At 39.8% G+C, this 19,415-nt stretch overlaps 1 protein-coding gene across 3 annotated transcripts in view; it reads left to right on the top strand.

Moving 5' to 3' along the window:
* The window catches only part of LOC127367422 (IgGFc-binding protein), a 102,723-nt gene that overhangs the window by 23,585 nt on the left and 59,723 nt on the right, over positions 1 to 19,415 (top strand). For all 3 annotated transcript variants that reach the window (XM_051407229.1, XM_051407228.1, XM_051407227.1), the window contains 7 exons: positions 359 to 604; positions 2,634 to 2,735; positions 5,901 to 6,048; positions 7,065 to 7,185; positions 7,848 to 8,180; positions 11,832 to 12,003; positions 19,153 to 19,250. In XM_051407229.1, the coding sequence (XP_051263189.1) occupies positions 359 to 604; positions 2,634 to 2,735; positions 5,901 to 6,048; positions 7,065 to 7,185; positions 7,848 to 8,180; positions 11,832 to 12,003; positions 19,153 to 19,250 (1,220 nt within the window). The remainder of the gene's footprint in view (positions 1 to 358; positions 605 to 2,633; positions 2,736 to 5,900; positions 6,049 to 7,064; positions 7,186 to 7,847; positions 8,181 to 11,831; positions 12,004 to 19,152; positions 19,251 to 19,415) is intronic.

The following is a 19,415-nucleotide window of genomic DNA, read 5'->3' as shown; positions in this document are numbered from 1 at the left end:
AAACATTAAGAAATTGAACTTTTGGTGCATGGTGTGTGTTGGGGATTAAAATGTTTTAAAGGGCCAAAATGTAATATAGCCTTCAATTTTCTGTCATGATCTACAATACATATTACTGACAAACTACTACAGTATGCTCTTTTCCACTCATGTTGGACATCATGCTTCCCAATTTCAATTTAATATCTCAATACACTTTAGAAGTAAATACCTTTAAAAGACATTATACTAAAATAAATGTAATCTGAAGTTCTGAACTGAGCTGAATGTCATCTTAAATTGTTCACTCACCCAGAAGTCCAAATTGTGTGATTTGGAATCATTAAAAAGCTTTCAGCAGCTGTTTTGTCTCTTACAGGATCCCGTTTCTCAGCTGTGCTGAAGATGATCCAGCAGTGGAAAGTGAATGATTCTGATTTGTTCTGTCATGATAACTGTGCTGGTCGCTGCCCCACATGTTCACTGCAGCAGCAGGCCCACTTCCGCCAACCCAAACTCTGTGGGATTCTGACAATGGCAGATGGACCATTTTCAGCCTGTCACAAAAAAGTTGACCCCACTTTGTACTTGGACAACTGTGTTTATGATGTCTGTGTCAATAAAGGTAAGTAATAACTGAAGCTCACAATTTTGGCACACTGTTTTGCTAGATGGAATTCACTTAGTACCTTTACATTGTAACAGGTAGTAAATATCTAGCTTCTGGAGTTGTGAGAAACCTACTATGGAAGCCCATTTCCACGTATATGAGGGAAAAAAAGGATTATTTATAGAAACCTTTTTAAAATAACTTAGTATCTCAATATTTTGACTTAGTATTTCAAAAAAATGAGAAACTGTCAAAATTTTTTGACTTAGTATTTCAAAAAAATTAGAAACTGTCAAAATTTTTTGACTTAGTATTTCAAAAAAATGTATCTAAATATAATGAGAAGCCTAAATTAGAATAGGCCTGTATGTTGTTTCCTCATATGCTCCAAAGCAGAAGAAACAAGTGAATGAGACAAAGTTTGGTAGACCAAATGGATACTGTCATTGAAGACTACTTCAGATGTGGATTCACAAATTGCTTTAGCCGTTTTGGAGGAATACATAATATCAGAATCAGAATCAGAATCAGAATTTGTTTATTGCCAAGTAGGTTTTTATGCCTACGAGGAATGTGACCTGGTGCAGTTGGTACATAAAAATATATACATATACAAATACAAATATACAAATATACAATTATTCAAATTTAAATCACACAGAAATCACACAGAAATCACAAAGGAAAATAAAGTACTTTCAAAAAATAAATAGATAAAGATAAGAAGAGAAAGAGAAAGCTGAGCAGAAGAACGTAGGTGCATTAATGTAATGCATACTGTATATACAGGGTGGGTATAAGAGTCAATGACAGTGGGTAATCTGGGCCTTGTTAAGGAGGCCAGCTGCCGACGGGAAGAAACTGTTTTTATGGCGAGACGTTTTAGTCCTGATGGACCGCAGCCTCCTGCCAGAGGGAAGTATCTCAAAGAGATTGTGACCGGGGTGGGAGGGGTCAGCCACAATCTTACCTGCACGCTTCCTGGTCCTAGAGGTGTACAGGTCCTGGAGGGATGGCAGATTGCAGCCGATCACCTTCTCAGCTGATCGAATGATACGCTGCAGTCTGCCCTTGTCCTTGGCAGTGGCAGCAGCGTACTAGATGGTGATGGATGAGGTGAGGATGGACTCGATGATGGCAGTGTAGAAGTGCACCATCATTGTCTTTGGCAGGTTGAACTTCTTCAGCTGCCGCAGGAAGTACATCCTCTGCTGGGCTTTCTTAGAGAGGGAGCTGATGTTCAGCTCCCACTTGAGGTCCTGGGTGATAATGGTACCCAGAAAGCGGAAGGACTCCACAGAGTCAACTGGGGAGTCACACAGGATGATGGGGGCGGGTGGGGCTGGGTTCTTCCTAAAGTCTACAACCATCTCCACTGTTTTCAGAGCGTTTAGCTCCAGGTTGTTCTGGCTGCACCAGGTCACCAGATGGTCAATCTCCCATCTGTAGGCGGACTCATCTCCACCAGAGATGAGCCCAATGAGGGAGGTGTCATCCGCGAACTTCAGGAGCCTGACGGACTGGTGACTGGAGGTGCAGCTGTTAGTATACAGGGAGAAGAATATCAAACGAAGTCTCCGGACCCTTGAGAGAAAGTTAAGAAGAAGAAGTGTATGTATGATTACGTATAAAAAGATTGAAAACGTTTTTCATTATTTTGAGATACAAAGTCAAAATGTTGAGATACTAAGTCATTATTTTGAGGAAGTTTCTCATTATAATGACTTTTTTTGGGCGGCTGTGGCTCAGTGGCAGATAGTCCATAGTCCATAGTAACCACATGTCCACTAGTTAAAAAATAAAGTTGCTATTCTTCTGTGCATTCACTGTCACTATAACTGTTGCCCGACATAGAAAAACCCTTCTGGATTTGATGCAATCGGATATTGCTTTATCATTTACTTTTTTGCAGGATTGGATATTTTCAGTGGAATAATGGCATATCTTTTTTTTTTCAGCAGTTACACTACAGTCTACTAGTCTCTACTACATTTTTAATTATTTAATATTAATTATGTGTTAATGGGTCTGTTTTTTTGTCCAGGTGCAAGACAGATTCTCTGTGACAACTTGAAGAGTTATGATGATGCCTGCCTGTCAGAAGGAGTAAAAGTCAGCCCTAAGTGGAGAAAGGTTTCCAAATGTTGTAAGTCAGTTAGCAAAATATTATTCCTTGTCACAACACTGTCACAACTGCGAGTGCTATAACTATCATAAACCATGATGCAAAATGAAGAGGCTCTAGTTTCACAACAGTGTTTAAAAGTCAAGGTAGATCCAGTAGTAAAGGACTGAAAAGGTGGGGCTGATTAAATAAGCTCTGTCGAGGTACACTCATCCCATCATTTGAAAAGAGGGATGAAAAAATATGACACCTATATAGTAAGGTTATTATTGTCTACCTGGAAGATGCACACCCTAACTGAAGTACACTCTCATGGTATCTGTGTAGCAGAGTGATGAGAATTTTTCCTCCTTACTCACAGAGATGCTGGGCCCTCTGTTCCATGATTTAAAGATCACAAATGCAAAAAAAATACTTTTACCAAAAAGATCTTCCCGAAATTAATTTAGAATTCAATTCAATTCAATTTTATTTGTATAGCACCAATTCATAACAAAAATCTCAGGACTTTTCAAATAGAGAAGGTCTAGACCGTACTTCTTATAACATTATTTACAGAGACCCAACAGTTTCCACCATTAGCAAGCACTTGGCAACTGTGGCAAGAAAAAAACTTCATTTTAAGAGGCAGAAACCACACATGGCAAAAGCCGTCACGGACAAAAACTAAGTCATTGACATGCATATGCCGATGCACATCGGAAGCAAATTGGGGTTCAGTTAATCTTGTTCAAGGAAACACCAACAAGCAGCGGGATGAGCCAGGGATCAAACAACCAACCTTCTGATTAGTGGATAACCCGCTCTACCTCCTGAACCACAACCCCACCACTGGCCCCAACTAGCTAGTGGCAGCAAGTGACTCCCTGTGAGAGAATAGGTCTCTGTTGCAACAATCCCCTGATACTTTTATCAGAGCGAGAGAGAGTGCAGTCATGTGCTGTTTCCTGTCAGACAGGAAGTCTGTGATCTACCTGCAGGTGGAGTCAGGCACTGTGAGCTGGGAGAGCTTGTCCTGTAACAGAGCTGGGATGCTGGTGTTGAAAGCAGAGCTGAGGTCCACAAACAGGATCCTAGCAAGAAGAGGAGTTATTAACAATTCATATTTTAACTTTTAATTTTTGTTTGGCATGTCAAATAAAACACAGTTACGTTTCACTATGTCACTGATTTCTGGCTTAATGCCCCCTCACAGGGGGATATGGGATTGTTCCCCCCATAGCCTCTGATCTGCGAAGTCCAGTGTGTGTTTTGTGGACCTTTGTGAGTCTGGCTAGATATTCTGCCAGTCTGTGTCGGGATTCTGATAGAGTCTCTCCTGCGCCTGAATCCTGGATGGATTCTGTTGGTTGCATCTGTTGTTGTTGAGGCTGTTGCGGCTGCTTGTGGTGCCGGGTGGTCTTTTCATAGTGCCGGCTGCTGTCTTCTGGGTAGAGCCGAGTCCAGATCAGGATCTAGTTTGAGGCACTGAGACGTAGAGGTGTTTAGTGATGATTAGATAATATACTATTCTGCTCTGAGAACATTTCCTTTTTTCTTTCTTTTGCTTTGTTCCTCTATCCCTTCTCTTTTAGTTTTTACATTTGTAAATGTTTTATGCTAAAGCTGTCAGTGTTTGGAAATCTACTTTCTTTAACCCACATGTCAAGTTGGTCAGTACTTTGTTTACAGTTGGTTATAACTGAATGTCAAAAGGAGTAATAACGATGGAGCTATTGCTATTGGTTGAACTAATTTTCCCATTTAATCTCTTAAAACAAATTCCCCAAAAGGGATTCAGAATCATGCCTTTGTTGTTCTCTCAAAGTGATGTTGGTTTCACAACTTTTCTTTAAATTTAGAATTTGTCCATCTTCCAATTTACATGGACCTTGAAGCTCACTGTTTCAGAAAATACTTTTACAGGTCCAAAATGAATGTCCTTTTAATGTCCTCTTTTCTTTTCCTCTTAATTTTCTGCAGTTAAATATTCACTCTCTCTCCTTCCCCCCCCCCAATCCTTTCACACACATGCATGCAACTTAATGCAGCAGACCAATCCTTTACCTGCCCTGCTCACACATCTGTCACAACTCACACTCTAGTTGGTGAGAATCGATTACCCTGGGCCCCCCTGAATGCATTTACCAGAAAGACAGTCATCTAGGCCACCTGGTTCTTTGGATCACTGCGGTGAGCGAGCCTCAGTTCTCAGGCGTCAGGCCCTCACTTCTATACCCTTGTTTGGCGGGGAGGTTGAGGTCAGAGTCCAAGACTCTAGCCATGCACAGTCTTTACCTTCAGCCCTCAGTGACCGAAATCCTGTCACAGGAGTGATCCTGCCGACAACGCCAAAATGTGGTGGCAATTTGTTTAATAAAGCATACAAAGTATGATCTTGTCTTTCTGTAAAGTTTTATTCAAGTCATCCATTAATGGTTTCAACGCAACAGTCACACACTGTCATATTTGAAAGTTCGAAAGAGCCAAGATTGTAAAAAGTAGTATGGTTTAATCCCTGTTGGAGCATCACTCTAACACAGTTACACATTCCTGAGTTCTGGGACAGTAAACAGACAGATAGTGTGGTGCGATGATCATGTCCTTGGCTTCTTAGTGAAGTCTCAACATCCCACTGTTTACTTGAACATAGAGTGTAATTAGAAACAGGGCTAGAGGTTATATGCATATAATAGCCTCTTTAACAGTTGCGTATGGTTTTACAATGACCAGGTCAAAGAGTTGTTTAGGTTCTTAAAAATGTCCATTACAACACATAATAATTGGAGACAATAATGTTATAATATACTTATATGGCTTTATTGAAAGTTGCTGGTCCAATATGCAACCTCTACATGTGTGATGAGACTTGAAGCCACCAGTGCACATACACGGAAAATGGACAATAGGAAACATCTTGTGTCCAGCAGGAAAACTTTTAAATGAATAACATTTGCATATTCATAGATGAGGTAGAAGGAGTAGATGTCTTTTGAAGGATTTTAATGTTGAAATTATACTTTTTGCATAACATATCAGACACATTATTGTTGTGTGTGAGTATGTGTCTTATTACATATCTGGAGAGGAGTTTTAGTTAACATATACTGACTTTACCTGTCACCTTTTAATCAATTACATGTGGATATAAAAACTACACAATGGGAGCGTGATTAACAAAATGATCTGCCCTCTCCCTTGTCCCAGTCCTTTCCTGTCCAGCAGGTAGCCACTATGAGGCGTGTGGTTCAGCTTGCCCTGGCTCCTGTGTGTCCCCAGACAGTGAAGCGCAATGTAAAACACTCTGTGTGGAGGGATGCCAGTGTAATAAAGGACTGGTGCTTAGTGGAGACAGGTAACATAGCAATGATGCTACTCTTACTAATATGAAAATACTTACCCAAAAAGCCTTTAGAAGTTAAAGATTTCAGAACATTTATGCATGAAAACAGGTTGCCAGGTTTATGTTATGCAATCCTATATCCATACTAAGGCAGGCCATTGGTTTCCCCAAAAGACACCAGGTTCTTCGTGATCTTAACGTAACCCAAAATGTTTTTTAGTGTTCAGACAAAAATACATACAATTCTGAAGCATGACACAAAAGACAAAAGACAAGACAAGACAAGACAAGCAGCCATTTTGATCAGTAAAATCAAAGAAGTTTTAAGTCACTGTAAGTCACTGGTTTTCATAGAGAACCAGTGACTTACAGTGACTCCTCTCCTTGCTCAACTCAGTTTTCAGGGAAGCTGGCAAGTGCTGAGGACTCTCTGCATTTTATATCTGCATCATGATACAGATTGATTGGCTTAACCTGACAATTACATTTTAACCATAGCCCTGCTGTTTTGCCACTGAGATGCACCAGACCCTTTGTAGATAAAAGAGATGCAAAGAAGCTAGCAATCAATCACTGAACAACAAGTACAGCCACCACAACTAGTCACATTGTGGTCACAGGCGTTGGCTGAAGTTTCATGAAATGATCATTCTAGGGCTCCCTCGGGATAAATAAAGTATCTATCTATCTATCTATCTATCTATCTATCTATCTATCTATCTATCTATCTATCTATCTATCTATCTATCTATCTATCTATCTAGAGTTGGTCAATGCATTAAAACACACACATTTATTAAAGAGAACAATATGCCTGAAATCAACAATAGAATTCACTGTGAAAATATACCTAAAACATTACTGGACAACAGCAGAAGTCATACACAGGAAAAAGATCCTCAGTTAGCAGAACTGACTTATTAGCTGGTTAAGCCATAAAATACAAGAGCACAGTCTTGGGTGTGTGTTTCATGCATGTGGTGTACTCTATGTTTAATTACAATTAATTGTATGTTTGTGTATTTCAGATGTGTTTCTAAGTCTAACTGTGGATGTCAGTATCTGGGCAGATATTATCCATCAACCACTATTTTCTGGGGTGATAACACCTGCACCACCAGGTGTCAATGCCTTAATGGGAAAGCTGAGGTGTGTGTGAGAGAGAGACATATTTAAGGTCTCAGGATGATCTGTGTGAAGACCTATCACTATCAGTCACTATGCACAACACATATTGTGTACATAAGCTGCAGTGGACATGGCTTCAAATCCAACTTTCTTCTCATCCCCTCTTATTGTCTCATCTCATATACCTTACCATGTCTGTGTGGGCATTGGGAGTCCAATAAAACATGTTCACGAGCAAATTATGTTATTATACATGCAGATACTAACTGCTACTCCTACAGTGTAAGTCTTTCCGCACACCAGTGGTAAAACACTGCCCTTCAATCCACTTCCGGAAATTCTCTCACAATTTGAAGTCGGGTTTCATAAAAGATTACTGCAGTGCTAACTTTGAAAAGGAAGTTTAAGCTGTTCTGAAATATGTGGATATGGCTACCAATAGACGTCACATTACAGTAATTATTTCTCAGATTATATTACACATCATTGTCTGTTGAGGATGACCAAATAAGTTATTTTATGTGTTTATTATATATAATATAAAATAAAGTTGTTTAAAAAAGTTAACAAAAGCTCTCAATCAAGGTACATGGAGGTCCATAATAAGACATTTTTTCAGTATTTGGTGCAGTTCTTGTTTTCATTTATAGTGATCTGAAATTTTGTTCTGTTCTCCCCTGAAGTGCACATCAGTTACCTGTATGAAGAACGAGCACTGTGCCTTGAAGGGGGGTGTAAGGGACTGCTACCCAGAATCCTACGCATCATGCCAGGGCACTGGAGACCCCCACTACAGAAGCTTTGACAATCGGAGATTTGATTTTCAGGGCACTTGCACCTATATCCTGTCACAGCTCATCAAGGGATCAGAGCAGAGCCTGGTACCATTCCAAGTGCTGGTCCAAAATGAGAACAGAGGGTCTAACAAGGCTGTGTCCTTCACCAAGTCTGTCTCTATTAGTTTATTTGGTAACTTCACTGTCAGCATGAGTCATACCAGTCCAGGACAGATACTGGTAAGATCAATTGTCCTACTAGAGTGTTTACTTCTAGTTCTCCTCACCATATTTTTATAGTATCATATCAAGTAGAAACAGTCCAAAGAAACTTTTTTTGGTTCAATTCAGTTTACATTGAAAAATGCATTTTTATTTATTTAATAGTCATCCATGACCCTGTCACCGGTTCACCGCTTTTCCTTCCTTGTACTACTTTTGATGTAATGACATGTACAAATATGGGGAAAAAAGACCATCAATATGGGCTAAATTACAAACATATTCTAAAAGTGTGTCTTACTCCAGCAGGTGTTTTATTCCAGTGATTCCAAGTGATAGCTTACATTTAGCTTATGGGATCCTAGTCTCTTTCGTAGTAATATGGGTAATGGGTTATCCCAACAGTAATACTGTTCAGGCTGCAATGGTGGTTAGCAGCTTTGTGTGTTTGTATGCCAGCTCTCAGGAGAGTTTGAAGCACTAAAAATAAAGGAAAACTAATATATACTATAAAGCTAAGAAAGCAAACATTGTAAAAAAAAAAAAGACTCAAAGAAGTTGTAGTAGTCTGGTGAATAGATCAGACTTAAAGTAATACATATAATTTTTAGTGTTATTTTGGAACACTGCATGCAGCCTCTGTGCTGGGGGTATTGTGCAATAGCAGCAAGATCATAATTTCAAACCAACAACAGCGTTCTCTGTGCTTCTGAACTGAGTTAATTGAACCTCACTGTTTCAGTGAGTTAAGGACAACACTACCACTCTGCTCTTTGTATTCTTGATTTTGAGAAGAAGGCCCATACCTTTTCACACTCTTCATCAAGAACTAGTGAATTTATGAATTTTAGCCAAAGCAAAGCACTTTTACAAAGATTAAATGTTTTAAATGTGCCTCTCATTAGCCTGTGCACTAAGCAATGGTGTTGGAGCTGCCATTCAAGGCACTGGCATTATTTTTGCTCAAGGACATGGATATGGGGACAGTAGAAACTCAGGATCAAACCACCAACCATTGGTTTAAAAGAAGTCCTGCAATCCTGAGCCACAGCATACCTGTTTATCCTGTTTATCTAAAGCCGGTAACACTTTATAATGAGTACACACTATTAAGCATTAGTTAAGCATGAATAATGAATTCATCATTTATAACGCATGAATACACATTAGTATGTAGTTTATAAACACAGTTAAAAATGTTTTATTCATCATTGATAAGCACATTAGTTATGGATTAGTAAATACTGAATTCATCATTTATAAAGCCTGTTTCTGCTGTAAATAGTCATTACTATGTGGTTTATAATCACAGTTATAAATGTTTTACTCTTCATTGTACTGTACATTTCTGCATGCACTTGCACATCCACTATTCAGACATGTATTAATGAGTAGTGACTGTGTTAGCAGATGTTCTATAAAAACTCACAACAAATTCATTTTCTAATGATGGCCTATAAACAGTGATTAATGCAGGAATTCATGAATTGAGGCAGTTACAAAGCACTTACTACTCGTTAATTAAGTATTTTGCACGAGCTCATCTAAAGTGAGCACTATCTATGGCTTATTAAGCATTTACAAATGAGATATAAAGGCTGACAATGCCTCGAGACTCACAAAATGTTCAGTTATCTTAACAGACGAAGGAGAGACACAACACAAAGGGATAGAACATATTGTATTGATATTTACTGCAACTTCCCAACATATTGTATGAAGACGAACAAGGGTGGTTTATGAAGGGCATGCTATTGTTTTGATCTTATCTGTTTGGGACCTGTACGTTGAGCTTGCAATCCCGCTCTCAGCACGTCATCAACGTGATGACGGTGGGAGGCGGGATGTTACGTCATATTTACGTTAACTCTCAGAAGTTTCTGACAGTGCAGCCGAGAAGCACATTGGAGTCGGCGGCCGTCAGTGGCACTAGTGGTGAGTATGTGTCTTTGTTTGGTAGCACACATTATGGTTGAAAGCTAACGTTAGCTTGTCAGCAGCTGCAGGTGTTTGCCCTCGATCCCCGACTAACGTTACTAACGTTACCAACCCGCCCGCGGTGGCTAAGCTGAAAAACACCTGCAGCTGCTGACAAGCTAACGTTAGCTTTCAACCATAATGTGTGCTACCAAACAAAGACACATACTCACCACTAGTGCCACTGACAGCCGCTGACGGCCGCCGACGGCCGCCGACTCCAATGTGCTTCTCTATGCTCCCCTTGGCGGTCAGAAACTTCTGAGAGTTAACGTAAATATGACGTAACATCCCGCCTCCCACCGTCATCACGTTTATGACGTGCTGAGAGCGGGATTGCAAGCTCAACGTACACGTCCGAAACAGATAAGATCACAACAATAGCATGTCTTCATAACCACCCTTGTTCGTCTTCATACAATATGTTGGGAAGTTGCAGTAAATATCAATACAATATGTTCTATATCCCTTTGTGCTGTGTCTCTCCTTCGTCTGTTAAGATAACTGAACATTTTGTGAGTCTCGAGGCATTGTCAGCCTTTATATCTCATTTGTAAATGCTTAATAAGCCATAGATAGTGCTCACTTTAGATGAGCTCACGCAAAATACTTAATTAATGAGTAGTAAGTGCTTTGTAACTGCCTCAATTCATGAATTCCTGCATTAATAACTGTTTATAGGCCATCATTAGAAAATGAATTTGTTGTGAGTTTTTATAGAACATCTGCTAACACAGTCACTACTCATTAATACATGTCTGAATAGTGGATGTGCAAGTGCATGCAGAAATGTACAGTACAATGAAGAGTAAAACATTTATAACTGTGATTATAAACCACATAGTAATGACTATTTACAGCAGAATCATGCTTTATAAATGATGAATTCAGTATTTACTAATCCATAACTAATGTGCTTATCAATGATGAATAAAATATTTTTAACTGTGTTTATAAACTACATACTAATGTGTATTCATGCGTTATAAATGATGATTTCATTATTTATTCATGCTTAACTAATGCTTAATAGTTTCTACTCATTATAAAGTGCACTATCCAAATATACTCACTAGAGCACCCAGTGTGTGTTAATCCACAGCTGAAAATAGTCCCCAGCAAATTAAAAACCACAGTGCCAAGCCTTTTAACAAATAATTGAACATCTTTTTAATGAAACTATATTTGTGTGCTGTTTTCAAGACTTACTTCTTCAAAAGGAGCCAATGGGCTTGGGGCTGAGAGCCACAGACAGGGTAGAGAAGCCAGACTGTATTTAGACATAGACTACAAACTACAGACTACAGATTTGTTGACAATAAGGAAAAGATAGACTAACCGCTGTTGTTGTACTTTAACATCATCTCATAATAGTACATAGGGGGAAAAAAACGACATACCAAAGGGACAGCATTTTGTGGCAACACATGGTAGCTGGGCTATAACGTTTCTATGAGAAGCAAAAGCACAAAGCTCATATAATGTCACATTTCTTTCTTACCTTTTAGAAAGAAAGTAAGTAGTATCTAAGTATATCTTAAATATTATTATCAGTGCTGTGGAATCACTGAATCTGATGTTGTAGGATAAGGTGTAAAAGCTGTGCCTTTTGCAATGATGAAGCACATGCTGGTACATACCAATTCTGTCTATATATTTTTTGTAACATGTCCATGACTGCCCCCTCTCCAGGTAAACACTCAGTCAGTGAACCTGCCCTACTCCATGGAAGATGGCAAGCTTTCCTTGTTCCGGCGGGGTTACTTTGGCATTGTGACGACATATTTTGGTTTGACGCTCAGGTTCAACTGGAACAGCCACATCAGCTTGACTTTACCTAGTTCATACTCTGGTTCTACAACTGGTAAGTTGGGTTTGCCTCACTTGTAGTTGTTTTGTTTATTCAGATTTTTTTATTTTTTAATCAATCAATATAAGACAGTAGCACTGTGTTTATAAAGCATACATGCAAGCTATGTCAATATGGTTTATAGCAGTTTATGACAGCAGTTGAAATGCTGGGGCCTGTATGAAGCAAGATCAAGATGTTACTCTGTTACTTTGAGCTAAACCTACTTTTTTCCAGTATCACAAAGCTACCAGAGTATTTATCACCATGATAAACAAGGTGAGTCACCATGGTAACCTATGCTGCATGGCTAACCTGTTCCAGACCAAATTGATGTCAGAAAGGTATCAGAACACACAGTGCATCCCAGTTTGTTGTGTACGGGGCTGCGTATCCGCAGACAAGTAAGGGTGGCCAGCTGTTCATAATGTTATAGATGATCAGAGTAAGTTTTAGGTTAACCATATCTGGAGGTAGGTTTGAAGTGGAATAGTAGTGAAAATGCATTGTGCTTTCTTAATATACTAAATCAGGGGTCTGCAAGTAAGTTTTCAAAAATGGCGGGCCAGAACACAATCAAAAGATCATTTGAATTCCATTCAATTCAAATTTAATGTATAGCACCGATGCATAACAGAACAGGACACTTTTCAAAAAGAGCAGGTCTAGACCATACTCCTTATAACATTATTTACAGAGACCAAACAGTTCACACTATGAGCAAGCACTTGGTGACGGCGGCAAGGAAAAACTACCTTTTAAGAGGCAGAAACCTCAGACAGACCCTGGCTCTAGGTGGGTGGCCGTCTGCCTCGACCAGTTGGGGTTAAAGAGAGAGATAGAGGGAGAGGGAGAGAGAGAGAGAGACAGAAAGAGAGAGAAGAACAGAGGTAACGACAGAAGGACAGAGACAGAGACAAATGTGCACAGCAACAAAAGTAGCAGCAACTACACCAATAGTAGTGACTGATGGTGATGATGAACATGAAGAAGATGATGACGATGACAGCAACAACGATGGGGGACAATCAGCAGTGATTATAGTAATAATAGTAACTGTAGTAATAATAATAGTAACTAGAAAATTCCTAAAGAAATTTTGATTGTGCCTTGCTCCGGCCCATATGTTAATACCATGTCTTGCTCTCTAGCACGCTAGCGCTAGCATATTAATGCCATGTAATCCTCCCTATAGCATATTGATAACCTGTCATCCTCCTTAGCTAGCGCTAGCATATTAATACCATGTCATTCTCTTTAGCTAGCGCTAGCATATTAATACCATGTCATTCTCTTTAGCTAGAGCTAGCACACATAAACACATTAACCAAAGCTAACGCTTAGCTATGTGCTAATCGCTAGCTATGTGCTAATCGCTAGCTAAGCGCTAATCACTAGCTAAGTGCTAGCTTTGGTTAATGTGTTTAATTGTATTATGCTCCTGAAGGAGTGCTAATGTAAATTAAGGAACAGCTCATAGTAGGGTAAAATATTTAAGGTGTATTGTTCTTATTTTGTGTTAATATTAAAATCATTCAGCTTTAAATTGTTTGCTTGTTAGCCACCTTCTAATTATCTTAAGCTAGCCAGCTAGCGCTAGCTTATTAATGCTTTGTCAGCCTCTGTAGCTAGCTGTGTGTGTGTGTGTGTGTGTGTGTGTGAGAGAGCCAGGCTTTGGTTGTCATGGCAATCAGGGGAGCCCACAGCAGCTGCGCGCGCTCTCTCTCTCTCTGTCTCTAGCTCTTGAGAGAGACAGAAACATTTAAAATGAATCCCCTCTAACCCAGGCCAGGAACGACCGAAATGAAAACCGAAAAGACTGTGAGCGTCGTCATCTTGTTGACTATAGGACTGCCGAGTTTCAGTGGCTAAAGTTAAAAAATGTGACCTGGGGAGATTGAGAGAGAAGAGGTTCAACGAGCGTCTTTCAAGATTCCTCCTCTGCATTTTAACATGGGAGTAGATGGGGCCGTGAGAGGGTGTTGCTGGCGCATCAGTGCGTCTCCCGCCAAAACTATTTGTCTGACAGCTTCAGCAGTGGTATCACTGCGACCCCAACGAATTTACCTACGTTTCTATCTACAAATTATTTCTGTAGAGTGACATTTGTGGCCTTGAGAGCAGTTTACAAATTTATTTTTCCACACATTTTTCTCTCTCCCCACACTCTAGTGATGATGTCACGCACTCTGGCAGTTGAACATTCTCGCAATACACACCCATTCATTTTTTGGACCGGTTTTTGGCGATTTACCGGCAAACCGTTTGGCGAAACGCTTAGAAAAGTCATAGCACTAATGTCCTCACCGAGCCGCACGTTTTGATACCTTTTTTTAAGCTGCGGGAGGAGTAGCACGCCGAAAAACGTACGGAAGAATAATAAGCCCGAGGGATAGTAGTATTGTGCTTGCTTATGCAAGGCACAATAATTAAGCTGCAAGCAGCATTGAACAGGCCCTCAATCCGATAAATTCGGATCATATATGTTTTAAGATAATCCTAAAACATATAGAAAGGCCCTCCGTAATGCCAGAGGAGCCTATTACTCAACACTAATAGAAGAAAATAAGAACAACCCCAGGTTCCTCTTCAGCACTGTAACCAGGCTGACAAAGAGTCACAGCTCTATTGAGCCACATATCCCCATAACCTTAAGTAGCAACGATTTCATGAGCTTCTGTTATAATAAAATTATTACTATCAGAGACAAAATTAATCACCAGATGCCCTCAACAGGTATCATAGGGTCTACAAGTTCAGGAACTTTAACTAATGTAAAATCAGATATATATTAAGACATGCCATCGATCTTCCTCAGTTAACTTCGATAATTTCTTTAATCATCCTTCTTTCGTTCATCACAGCACAGAGACAGCTCTGGTTAAAGTTAATAATGACCTTTTGATTGCTTCCGACAATGGACTTGTGTTTGTGCTTTTATTATTAGATCTTAGTGCTACATTTGACACCATTGACCATGACATTCTTTTACAGAGACTTGAGCATCAAATTGGCATTAAAGGAACCGCACTAAATTTAGGTCATACTTATCAGATCGTTCTCAGTTTGTACACGTTAACAATGAACCTTACATAAATACTACAGTCATGGAGTTCCACAAGGTTCTGTACTTGGACCAATACAATTTACTCTATATATGCTTCCTTTAGACAACATTACTAGGAATTACTCCATTAACTTTCATTGCTATGCAGATGATACACAGTTATATCTATCGATCAAGCCCGATGAAATTAATCAATCATCTTAATTACAAACATGTCTTAAGGACATAAAATCCTGGATGAGCTGCAATTTTCTGATGTTAAACAAAAAAAAAAAATGAAATTCTTGTACTTGGCCCCAAAAACCTCAGAGTCTGCCTCCCGAACCAAAACTGGAAGCTGGTTCCAGAAGAGAGGAGCTTGGTAGCTGAAGGCTCTGGCTTCTGTTCTACTCTTAGAGACAACAGAAACCACAAGTAGCCCTGCATTCAGAGAACGCAGTATTCTAGTGGGGTAATAGGTTACTATGAGCTCTTTAAGATATGAAGGGGCCTGACCATGAAGAGCTTTGTAGGTGAGGAGGAGGATTTTAAATTCTATTCTGAATTTTACAGGGAGCCAGTGCAGAGAAGCTAATACAGGAGAAATAGGATCTCTTTTCCTAGTTCTTGTCAGTACTCGTGCTGCAGCTTTCTGAATTATTGGAGCGTCTTAATAGACGTATTGGCCTGATAATAAGGAGTTGCAGTAATCCAGCCCAGAAGTAACAAATGCATGGATTAGTTTTCCTGCATCCGTCTGTGACAGGATGTGTCTGTGATGGTTAATGGTGTCGAATGCAGCACTAAGATCTAACAATACAAGTACAGAGACAAGTCCATTGTCGAAAGCAATTAAAGCCTCTTGGAGCTATACCCCAAACCCAACAGGAAATGCGCCGTTTTGGATTTAGCTGTCATATTTGGCGTTCTATTTTCTCCGTAGGAAAATGTATCAGCTCGACTTCACATTTGGACACAGTCATCTAAAGACATTGCTGATTAAAAGTTGTGCTATTTGTGACTGTGCATTAAACAGGCTGTGGCTCAGAGGCAGAGCGGGTCGTTCCTTAATCGGAAGGTTGTGGGTTCGATCCCCGGCTCCTGGTGCCACATGTCGAAGTATCCTTGAGCAAGATACTGAACCCCAAATTGCTCTGAATGAGTTAGTTTCTGTTCGATGGACTTTGCCATCACTGAGTGAATGTGTGTGAAAGGGTGAATGTGGCGCGTAGTGTAAAAGCGCTTTGAGTGGTCGGAAGACTAGAAAGGCGCTATACAAGTACAGGTCCATTTACCATGAAACAGGAAGTTGTCGTAACTTACCCAAGACACGTACAACCGACATGTATGGAAATTGTTACGCATGTGTATCATAATCGGACAAGCTAGGACCCATAACCCAAACCCAACAGGAAGTCGGCCATGTTGAATTTTGTGGTGATTTTCAGCGTTCTTTTTGCGTTGTATCTGAACGACATCCTACTAGGGAATTTATCAGATCAGCTTCAAAATTGGTCAGTACAGTTAAAAAATATTGCTTTTCAAAAGTTGTGCTATTTGTGACTATACATAGAACCACGTGCCTGTGACGACATGTCGAATTCCGCAAATTGACCGATAAACAGATAGTACAGAAAACTTCAGTGTACAATGTCCAATGTCCACTAAACTTCAAATATTCTGTAACAGTCCCACCCTGAACACCTCCTCACAACTTCAGTGTACATGGTCCAATCGCAATGAAACTTCACACGTTTGACATTTTTTATACTTCCATGTTCTACTCCTAGCAGGTTGATCCGATCCAGCTGAAATCTAGTCAGGAAATGCAAATCATGTTGTTGATGATATCTCATGATTGTGGTGAGTTTTTGTCAAAGGTGTCCATTTGTCGATGGCGTGGTGTAAAATTTTGATGTACCGTCAGAACACACAAAGTTGCTATAACTTAAGTATACATTGTCCATTAGTCTCCAAACTTAATTTGCCTGATAAGAGTCCAGCCCTGAACACATCTATGTGATAATATTCAATAATAGTGAAAGCACCACCTAGTGGTGAAAGGAAATGCCATTTTTATGCTTTTATGTATATCTTCCAGCAGATTGACCAGAACCAGCTAAAATTATGTCAGAAGTTCCTTAGGAGGATGACAATGACATTTTATGAATCTTAAGAATTTGCATTGAACCATGTTACCATGGTGATGCTGCAAAAATCTGCTTTTCTGTCAACATTTGAACAATTTTTGGGGGGCTAAACATGCATGAAAACTCATGAAACTTTGCACAAAAAAGCGAAGTCATGGCGAAGGCTAAGGTATTGTCTTGGTCCCGTGGATGGGTGTTGCTAAATGGCTTAGCCACGCCCCCAGAATCAGACCCCAAGACACGTATGGCCGACATAAACGGAAATTGGTAGGCATGTGTATCGTGATGGGACAAGCAAAAAAGCCTCTTGGACCCATAACCCAAACCCAACAGGAAGTCAGCCATTTTGAATTCTGTGGTAATTCTTAGCGATTTTTTTGCGTTGTATTTGAACAAACTCCTCCCAGGGAATTTATCCGACCAACATCAAAACTAGTCAGTACACTTAATAAATAATGCTGATTAAAAGTTGTGCTATTTGTGACTTTACGTTAAAGGACGTGTCTGTGGCGTGGCGTCAAAGTTGGCCATTTTGAATTTTGCGGCCATTTTCAGCATATTTTTGCGTTGTATTTCGAACTCCTACAAGGGAATTTATCAGACCAACTTAAAAAATTGGTCAGTACAGTTAAAAAATGTTGCTGATTAAAAGTTGTGCTATTGGTGCATGTACATTAAAAGGCTTGTCTGGGCGCCCGGTTAGCTCAGTGGGTGGAGCTGGCAACCCATGTACTGAGGTTGCGTCCTTGCTGCAGCAGCCCAGGGTTCGAATCCGACCTGCGGCCCTTTGCTGCGTGTCATCCACTCTCTCTGCCCCCTATCCTGTCTATCTCTAGCTGTCGCTATCATAAAGGCAATAAAAGCCACAAAAAATACTTAAAAATAAAAAAATAAAATAAAAATAGGCTTGCCTTTGGCTTTCCATCAAAGTCGACCATTTTGAATTATTTAGTCATTTTCTGTGATTTTTCGCGTTCTATTTGAACGAACTCTTCCTAGAGAATATATCTGATCAATTTCAAAATTGGTCAGTACAATCAAAACAAACTGTATATGAAAAGTTGTGCTATTTGTGACTGTACGTCGAACCGTGTGCCCGTGACGACGTGTCAAATTCGGTACTCAACTTCAGTGTACAATGTTCAGTCTCCACTAAACTTCACATATTCTGTAACAGTCCCACCCTGAACACGTCCTCATAACTTCAGTGTACATGGTCCAATCTCAATGAAACTTTGATAAGAGTCCCGCCCTGAACACATCTACATGACAATATTCAGATACAGTGATAGCGCTACCTACTGGCAACAGGAAGTAAGCGCAGCATGGCAGCTTTGATCTGATTTACATGAAATTTTGAACGCGTAAGTCTTTTGCACAGTGTCTGAAACGCGTGACGATGTTGAGCGGTCTCCCTTCGCTTCCAACGATGAGGGCTTGGGTGGGGGGCAACCGCCGTGCAGGCCCCAACGTAGGTTGATGGCGAGGTCCCGCCCAATAATGCTTGCAGCTTTAATTCAGATTGTGACCATATTTCATACTTGGTTGGACTCTCAATTGGTGAAACTTGTGTCTCAAAATAGGGTTTTATTATTAATAATAACTAAAAACAATGCAATATGCAAAGCAATGTTCGTGAAATCAGACATTTTAGGCTGCTACAACCCTGTGAAAAAACTGTAAGTTTTTAGGTTTGTGTTCACATATACATTAAAAGAATTAAATTTAGAAAAATAAAAAGACATGTTGATCCTGCTTTGGAAATGTTGTTATAGTTTAAATGCCAAGGCTAACCATGTCTTCATTCCAGCTCTGTACTTGCATGCACAGAGGAAAGAAAGCAAATCGGTGTATTTCTACAAATGTTTAAGTATTCCTTTAACAGTGGTTCCATAAAAGATGTGAAGTGAGTTGTTTATCTAATTTGTGATTACTGTTGTTTGGTTGTTGCCTGTGTTTCTTTATCAGGATTGTGTGGAAATTACAATGGAAAACCTGCTGATGACTTACTTAAATCTGATGGCACCCAGGCTAAGCACATAAATGCTTTTGGACACAGCTGGAAGGTGTGTATATAGTTGAGAAAATACTTTTTTGTCGGTCTAAAAACACAAAACAAGCACATACTCCATCCAAGCCCAGGCTCAGTGATGCACATATACATTAAGTATACAGCTCTTTCTCCAGCTCAATACATCAGAAAACATGTGTGCCTACTGGGTGAACAGGTG

Source organism: Dicentrarchus labrax, unplaced genomic scaffold (genome assembly GCF_905237075.1).
Source record: "Dicentrarchus labrax unplaced genomic scaffold, dlabrax2021, whole genome shotgun sequence".
NCBI lineage: Eukaryota > Metazoa > Chordata > Actinopteri > Moronidae > Dicentrarchus > Dicentrarchus labrax.
Note: the sequence above shows the minus strand (reverse complement) of the source record. Positions and strands in the feature narration are given on the sequence as shown.